Source organism: Euphorbia lathyris, chromosome 5, assembly GCF_963576675.1.
Source record: "Euphorbia lathyris chromosome 5, ddEupLath1.1, whole genome shotgun sequence".
Classification (NCBI taxonomy): domain Eukaryota; kingdom Viridiplantae; phylum Streptophyta; class Magnoliopsida; order Malpighiales; family Euphorbiaceae; genus Euphorbia; species Euphorbia lathyris.
Window position 1 is genome coordinate 56,729,643 of NC_088914.1, and position 9,669 is coordinate 56,739,311.

At 29.7% G+C, this 9,669-nt stretch overlaps 1 protein-coding gene across 1 annotated transcript; it reads right to left on the bottom strand.

Annotated features, from left to right (window-relative positions):
• Positions 1-6,135: 6,135 nt before the first annotated feature.
• Positions 6,136-8,941, bottom strand: LOC136229802 (beta-glucosidase 14-like). The gene is made up of 9 exons (XM_066018690.1): positions 8,774-8,941; positions 8,597-8,666; positions 8,451-8,509; positions 8,301-8,376; positions 8,122-8,199; positions 7,243-7,330; positions 6,890-7,137; positions 6,466-6,583; positions 6,136-6,358 (listed from the first exon to the last, which is right to left on the bottom strand). Exons 1-9 carry the CDS (start codon positions 8,939-8,941, stop codon positions 6,136-6,138), a joined length of 1,128 nt encoding a protein of 375 aa, XP_065874762.1.
• Positions 8,942-9,669: the final 728 nt, after the last annotated feature.

Genomic DNA, 9,669 nt, shown 5'->3' on the forward strand with positions numbered 1-9,669 from the left:
GGTTCTGACTTTTACGCTTTCATAGTAGAAGAGGATCCACTTACTATACAAGAAGCCTTAACCTCATTAGATGCTGATTTATGGCAAGAAGCCATTAATGATGAAATGGACTCACTTGAGTCAAACCAAACTTGACACTTAGTAGACTTACCACCAGGTTGTAAACCAATAGGTTGTAAATGGATCCTTAAGAAGAAACTGAATCCTGATGGTTCAGTAGATAAGTTTAAGGCTCGCCTTGTAGCTAAAGGCTTTAGACAAAGAGAAAATGTTGATTTCTTTGATACTTATTCACCTGTCACTAGGATTACGTCTATACGTGTTTTGTTTGCTATTGCTTCTGTGCACAATCTAGTGGTGCACCAAATGGATGCTAAAACTGCGTTTTTGAATGGTGAACTAGAAGAAGAGGTTTATATGGATCAACCTGAGGGCTTTGTAGTCTTTGGTCAATCCCATAAGGTATGTAAGTTAGATAAGTCTTTATATGGGCTAAAACAAGCACCTAAGCAATGGCATGCAAAGTTTGATAACTTGATTATTTCAAATGGCTTTAAGGTGAATGAAAGTGATAAGTGTATCTACTATAAATATGAAAATGGTCTTTGCACCATTATTTGCTTATATGTTGATGACTTGCTTATTTTTGGATCTAATATTCATGTTGTGAATGCTGTTAAGTCAATGTTGTGTGAAAACTTTGACATGAAAGATCTAGGAGAAGCGAACGTCATTCTTGGCATAAAGATAACTAGGTCTGAAACTGGAATTTCTTTAGATCAATCTCACTACGTTGAGAAGATTCTAAAGAAATATAACTACTTTGATTGTAAACATGCATGTACACCTTATGACCCTAGTATAAAACTTTTTAAGAACACTGGAGACAGTGTAAGACAATCAGAGTATGCTAGCATAATTGGCAGCCTTCGCTATGCCACTGATTGTACTAGACCCGACATCGCGTATGTCGTAGGATTGCTATGCAGATTTACTAGTAGACCTAGTGTGGAGCATTGGAATGCTATAGAAAGGGTCATGAGATACCTTAAAAGAACCATGAAACTTGGATTACATTATCAAAGGTTTCCAGCAGTCCTTGAAGGATTTAGTGATGCTGACTGGAATACCTTATCAGATGATTCCAAGGCTACCAGTGGCTATATTTTCAACATAGCTGGTGGTGCTGTTTCATGGAAGTCTAAGAAACAGACTATCTTAGCTCAATCAACCATGGAATCAGAACTGATTGCACTAGCTGTGGCTAGTGAAGAAGCAGGTTGGTTGAGAAGTCTGTTAGCTGAGATTCCCCTATGGGAAAAACCAATTCCAGCTGTATTGATCCACTGCGATAGTACCGCGGCTATTGCTAAGATTCAGAATCATTATTACAACGATAAGAAACGACAGATACATCGTAAGCACAGCACTGTGAGAGAGCTACTCACTAAAGGAGCTGTTAGAGTGGATCACATATGCTCAGAAGAGAATCTAGCCGATCCTTTGACGAAAGGATTAGCTAGAGAGAAAGTCCATAATACGGCAAAGAGTATGGGACTTATGCCCCTACAGTGATGAGTTACACACAATGGTAACCCAACCTATAGACTGGAGATCCCAAGAAATAGGTTCAATGGGTAATAACAAGTTGTGTTGTAATATGAGTCAGATCATGCAATTTGAAGCATGAATATCCTGAAGCGATTTGAGGTTGAGATAATAGAAACTCTTAATGAAGTCTATACTCCATTTGGAGTGAAGTACATAGCTACAGGGGTACTTTTGATAGACTCACCTATATGAATGTGGAAGTGAGGCTGCTTCCTATGAGTTTAGGGCAAAACTCTAGAGCATTCATTAAACCGGGATAGACGTGCATGGCCATAAACGCACGGGCTACTAGAACTACACTCTGAAAAGGTTATGGCGTGATATACATCAGAGATAGAGTTCAAGACTACGAGTCACTCTAGTAAAATCTGAACTATACTCACTACGCAAAGGTTCAAATCGAAAGATACCTCTGTTTATGTCTGACCTTATGTAACTGCTCAGTAAAACGATTTCAAAAATTCTAGTGGGGGATTGTTGGGCTTGGCCCAATTAGAATTTATAAAATTAGCCCACTCATATGCCTTTAAATTTTCTCAAGTGAAAAACATCCCACATTGCTTTCAAAGCACTTGGTGGAGATGTTTATAAAGAAGGTCCTCACATGCTTGGGGTGTGCCCCAAGGGGTACCCACTTTTGTGAAAGGGTGAGGACCTATCTCTTTGGTTGACCACACACACGCGCCATCCGTCCGACCGAACCGGGCCGGGTTGGGTTGGGTGTGGTGTGAACAATATAATTTTTTATTGAAAAAAAATTATTAATAATAATATTTTTTTATTAAATTCGGTTTTTATTAAATTTAATTGCCTCTGATTCAGTCTTTCAGAACGTTATTCATAACGTCTCTCTTCTTCTGAACGTGTCTTCTCCAAACCCAGTCTTCCTGATTTTCCTCCTTCACCTTCTCCATGAAATCAGAGCTCAACAGCTCTTTTTTCCTGTATAAATAGGTGAGACTGGCATACAGAAAATACAATTGAATTCATTCTTTCTTCTTTTCGATTACAAAAACTTAGCAAGTTACAGCGTGTATTACAGAAACGATTTTTGTACGGTGCAATAGAAAATCGTAATTAAGAGGGCTGTTTTATCCTGGAGGCGACCAGAGTTTATACTATTTGCTAATTTCCGGCAGTTCCACGAATGTCTTAAAGAAAGCGACATTGTCCGCGACTCTGCCCATTTAATTTTTGTTCGGTCTGTTCCTATTTTCTGAGTTTGTGCAACAACAATCTCCCCCAAATTAAAATTTCTCTCCCCTCTAATAATCCCATTATATATATCTATCATAACCCGGATCTCTTTTGTTGCTTTTTAAGTGTTTCTTTGATGCATTTTTGCTCAAATTGATATAAGGAACTGCTATCTTAATTTTTAGATATTTCTAGAACTCCTTCATACCATACTTATTTAGATATGAATAGACAGTGGCTCTACTTTTGATCTATGAAAATAATTAACAATTTGGTTAAAAACAGTAGTTAGTACTTAATTAATTAAGACTTGTTTAATGAATAAATTATGCATATGGTGATTTACTTTTATTAAACTGGTAAATCACCAGTTGGATCCAATTTCATTTTAGGAAGAAAAGATGTACGTGCATATAGATATAAGGCATTAACATTATGATTTTAAAATATAAATTATAAGTGATATTTTTGAACACGGACGTGACAATGAAGGTGCAACAACTAAAGATGGGAGAGGACCATGCATATGGGATACCTTCATTAAAAAATCCTCAGGTTTCATATGTTTTTAATCAAACCTAAACTGTTCAAACATTATGATTATTTAAAAAATGTATATATTTTTTTAATAAAATTTGGATATGGTGCAGGTTCTGTAGCTGACCACAGTAATGCTAGTATTACCACTGACCAGTATCATAGATACAAGGTAAATATGTTGTTTTTATACGTCATAAATATATTTCTTAATTAATCTAATAACATACATATATATTTCACCAGGAAGATGTGCGTATACAGAAAGACATAGGTTTTGATATTTATAGATTTTCCATCTCTTGGTCTAGAGTTTTACCTAGTAAGTTTACCATTATATATTTTTATTTATTAGCTCTTTTGGAAAAAAAATAGTTACTTTTTCTAACTTTATTTCTCTTATATTTTGTATAATAATTTAGACGGAGGGCGACGTGGAGGAGTAAATAAAAAAGGCATCAACCACTATAATAAACTCATTAATCACATATTATCAAAAGGTTTAATAGCAATGTCTCTTTCCCTTATTAATATATTTTATGCTTTGCAATTTTAAATAAGTAATACATTACTAATTTTAAAGCCTAATATTTTGGTTAGTTCTAGGAAACAATTTCTATTTCCATTTTGTGTATTAAAAAATCAAAATAGTTTTTTTTTATTTCTTTTTGTAGTAATCATTATTATATATCGAATAAGTGCAAAATATTTTTTTACTAAAGATTATTATATTTTAAAATTTTATTTAAATTCAATAATATAAATACATTATTGTGATAAGAATTATTATTTATAAAATTATTAAAAACTATAAATAGTAAAATATATATACATACACACGTGGGAGTGACTAAGTAAAAAACAAGAAAAAGAATTAAAATATATGTGAATAGTGGTCGTATAAAGTATAAAATGTATTAGAGCATAAAATATGACAAAAAAAGTCTTATTTTCTAAATCCTCAATTGAGTAATTTATACAACTAAACAAAAAGTCATGTCTTTCGATTTCTTTGAAAAAATTTCTTAGAAAATGGCCATCTTTTCCATAGCTAACAAATCTTAGAATGTGCTTTAATCTTTGATATATTTTCACTTTATTTGACAAATTTTGACACTTAAATTTTATAAATATTTTGCATAAAATATTAAGATAAACAAGAACTCATGTTTAAAGACTTTTCCATAAATTGACCTTTATTTCTTCCAAATGTCATTTAGAAGGAAACAAATATATTAAATAATGAATACTTGTTTATTTTGAAGGTATCAAACCGATTGTAACTCTATTCCATTGGGATCTTCCACAAGTTATAGAAGATCAATATCAAGGTTTTCTAAACCCTAAAATTATGTAAGTACAATTTTAAATATGTGTATGAGAAACGACTATTCATATTAATCTGCTTTAATTATTTGTGTGAGAACTCGTAATTCATATTGTCCTATTATATGACAGTGATGATTTTCGTGATTATGCTGAGTTGTGCTTTAATACATTTGGCGATCGAGTAAAGCTTTGGGTCACTATAAATGAGCCAATGATGTATGCACAACAAGGTTATGCAAGTGCAACGTTTGCTCCAGGTAGATGTTCAAATCGTTCAAGATGCTCTACAGGTGATTCTAGTGTTGAACCATACATAATAGCACACCATCTACTCCTTGCTCATGCTGCCGCGGTCAAACTATATAAAGAAAATATCAAGTGAAATCTATATTCATTCTGAATATTAATGTGTAAATAAAATAAATAATCATTTTTAAAATATAAATACTCGTAAAACTATAATTTTATAGCATAATTGATAATAATTTCCTTGTTTGCCAAAAAAAATCCTTAGAATGCAAGCATAAAGAGAAATCATAAAATAAATAATCCATTGTACGAGACTCTACTAATAACATCTTAATTATTTAAGTTATGGAAACCTAACATGCTTAATAGACTCACAAACACAAAATGATAAAATATTTATTAATTTATTTAATTTCTTTCAATTAAAACTTTGTAGATTTCGCAAAAAGGTCAAATTGGAATTTCACTAAATACTAACTGGATGGTGCCATACTCAAATTCACAAAAAGACCAACCGGCAACAGATCGAGGTTTTGCTTTTACATATGGTAGGTATGTATTTATTTATTTTTATTTATGTTTGAATATATATAAATATGGATATGTATATCAAAATAAAATAAAATGGAACTGAATTTACTTTTTTGTTCTGTTGAAGGTTTATGGAGCCACTATATTCTGGATCTTACCCACTAGAAATAATTGTTAATGTGGGAAAAAGATTACCAAATTTTACTAAGGAGGAATCCAATACGATTAAAGGATCTTATGATTTCATCGGAATCAATTACTATACTGCGAGATATATTGCTGATACTCCTTGTCGAACTCAAAATTTGAACTACATTACTGACGCTTGTATCGATATTAAAAGTATATAAATCAACTTTTTTCTTCACTAAAATTACCTTATTATTTTCTAATCAAAGAAATTACTTACTTTAGGTGAACGAAATTGAATTCCAATTGGTCCTCATATAGAGGTATAATTTATAAATTAATATAAACCCTAAGTATCATAAAGTGACTTTTTTATTTATAAAGAGTAGCATGATAAATAAAAAAGTCACTTTATGATACTTAAGGTTTATATTAATTTATAAATTATACCTCTATATGAGGACCAATTGGAATTCCATTTCGTTCACCTAAAGTAAGTAATTTCTTTGATTAGAAAATAATAAGGTAATTTTAGTGAAGAAAAAAGTTGATTTACATACTTTTAATATCGATATAAGCGTCAGTGATGTAGTTCAAATTTTGAGTTCGACAAGGAGTATCAGCAATATATCTCGCAGTATAGTAATTGATTCCGATGAAATCATAAGATCCTTTAATCGTATTGGTTTCCTCCTTAATAAAATTTGGTAATCTTTTTCCCACATTAACAATCATTTCTAGTGGGTAAGATCCAGAATATAGTGGCTCCATAAACCTTCAACAGAACAAAAAAAGTAAATTCAGTTCCATTTTATTTTATTTTGATATACATATCCATATTTATATAAATTCAAACATAAATAAAAATAAATACATACATACCAACCATATGTAAACGCAAAACCTCGATCTGTTCCCAGTTGGTCTTTTTGTGAATTTGAGTATGGCACCATCCAGTTAGTATTTAGTGAAATTCCAATTTGACCTTTTTGCGAAATCTACAAAGTTTTAATTGAAAGAAATTAATTAAATTAATAAATATTTTATCATTTTATGTTTTTGAGTCTATTAAGCATGTTAGGTTTCCATAACTTAAATAATGAAGATGTTATTAGTAGAGTCTCGTACAATGGATTATTTATTTTATGATTTCTCTTTATGCTTGCATTCTAAGGATTTTTTTTGGCAAACAAGGAAATTATTATCAATTATGCTATAAAATTATAGTTTTTCGAGTATTTATATTTTAAAAATGATTATTTATTTTATTTACACATTAATATTCAGAATGAATATAGATTTCAACTGATATTTTCTTTATATAGTTTGACCGCGGCAGCATGAGCAAGGAGTAGATGGTGTGCTACTATGTATGGTTCAACACTAGAATCACCTGCAGAGCATCTTGAACGATTTGAACATCTACCTGGAGCAAACGTTGCACTTGCATAACCTTGTTGTGCATACATCATTGGCTCATTTATAGTGACCCAAAGCTTTACTCGATCGCCAAATGTATTAAAGCACAACTCAGCATAATCACGAAAATCATCACTGTCATATAATAGGACAATATGAATTACGAGTTCTCACACAAATAATTAAAGCAGATTAATATGAATAGTCGTTTCTCATACACATATTTAAAATTGTACTTACATAATTTTAGGGTTTAGAAAACCTTGATATTGATCTTCTATAACTTGTGGAAGATCCCAATGGAATAGAGTTACAATCGGTTTGATACCTTCAAAATAAACAAGTATTCATTATTTAATATATTTGTTTCCTTCTAAATGACATTTGGAAGAAATAAAGGTCAATTTATGGAAAAGTCTTTAAACATGAGTTCTTGTTTATCTTAATATTTTATGCAAAATATTTATAAAATTTAAGTGTCAAAATTTGTCAAATAAAGTGAAAATATATCAAAGATTAAAGCACAGTCTAAGGTTTGTTAGCTATGGAAAAGATGACCATTTTCTAAGAAATTTTTTCAAAGAAATCGAAAGACATGACTTTTTGTTTAGTTGTATAATTACTCAATTGAGGATTTAGAAAATAAGACTTTTTTTGTCATATTTTATGCTCTAATACATTTTATACTTTATACGACCACTATTCACATATATTTTAATTCTTTTTCTTATTTTTTACTTAGTCACTCCCACGTGTGTATGTATATATATTATGTTCTTTTGGTTTTCATATATTTTACTATTTATAGTTTTTAATAATTTTATAAATAATAATTCTTATCACAATAATGTATTTATATTATTGAATTTAAATAAAATTTTAAAATATAATAATCTTTAGTAAAAAAATATTTTGCACTTATTCGATATATAATAATGATTACTACAAAAAGAAATGAAAAAAAAACTATTTTAATTTTTTAATACACAAAATGGAAATAGAAATTGTTTCCTAGAACTAACCAAAATATTAGGCTTTAAAATTAGTAATGTATTACTTATTTAAAATTGCAAAGTAAATAAAATATATTAATAAGGGAAAGAGACATTGCTATTAAACCTTTTGATAATATGTGATTAATGAGTTTATTATAGTGGTTGATGCCTTTTTTATTTACTCCTCCACGTCGCCCTCCTTCTAAATTATTGTACAAAATATAAGAGAAATAAAGTTAGAAAAAGTAACTATTTTTTTTTTCAAAATAGCTAATAAATAAAAATATATAACGGTAAACTTACTAGGTAAAACTCTAGAGCAAGAGATGGAAAATCTATAAATATCAAAACCTATGTCTTTCAGTATACGCACATCTTCCTGGTGAAGTATATATGTATGTTATTAGATTAAATAAGAAATATATTTATGACGTATAAAAACAACATATCTACCTTGTATCTATGATACTGGTCAGTGGTAATACTAGCATTACTGTGGTCAGCTACAAAACCTGCACCATATCCAAATTTTATATTAAAAAAATATATACATTTCATAAAGTTTGAGCAGTTTAGGTTTGATTAAAAACATATGAAACCTGAGGATTTTTTAATGAAGGTATCCCATATGCATGGTCCTCTCCCGTCTTTAGTTGTTGCACCTTCATACTATTCAATAAAAAAAATATTAAACTTATGTGGAGTAATACATAATGACATTTTAATAAAATGAATATTTGGTTTTAAAAAAATGAATATTATAATTAGTTATATACCTGATAAGCAGATGATCCTATCCCAAAGTCAAAGGATGCAGGAAAACTTGCTTGATTAATTGAAATATTATTTTCATTCCCACAAGCTATAGTGGAAACTAGTAAATGGGTAATTATGTAAACAAGACATCCAATTTTCTTGTTGAATTCAATTTCAAAATCAAACATTTTGTTCGTGTAGAAGATGTTGAAGAATGTGTTTCTTTTTATAACAAGTGAAAACCTCAACTGATGTTTATTATTGTTAATGTATATGCTTATATACACAATTAGTGGAAGTCTACCGTAAGTTGTAACAACTAACATTATAGACATGGTTTCAGGTTCTATGCAAAAAATTAATTACAATATTACAACAAAACTATTTTATAATAAGAAAAATAATAATGATGATACAATAAATTCTTCATTAAAAGCATTTCTTTTATAAATATAATCTGGATACATAAAACCCCTTATTATATATTTCTCATTAATAACTAAATATTTAATTTGCCAAAACTTAAAAAAACTTTCCTCATTAATGTTCTCCAAATCACTACAAAGAAAAACACACACACATATACCAACAATTTTTTAGATGCATTTTTATAGATCGTCATTATTAAAAACATTAAATAATTTGTACATAATCTTATGCCCCTAACGCATATCTCTATCTATATATAAAAGTTCAGTTCAAAACATATTATGTGAACATATCATGTCAGCAATAGATGAGTTGTAAAAATTATAAAATCTATTATAGTGAAACACAAAGTTGATAACAAAATATTACACTAGATATAAAAATTACAGGTAAAAAAATAAAAAAATCTTAATTTTTTTAAGTAGATTAATGTTCATCCCCTCCATCGTCGGTTACAAAAATCATACAACCCTTCCCATATTTATCG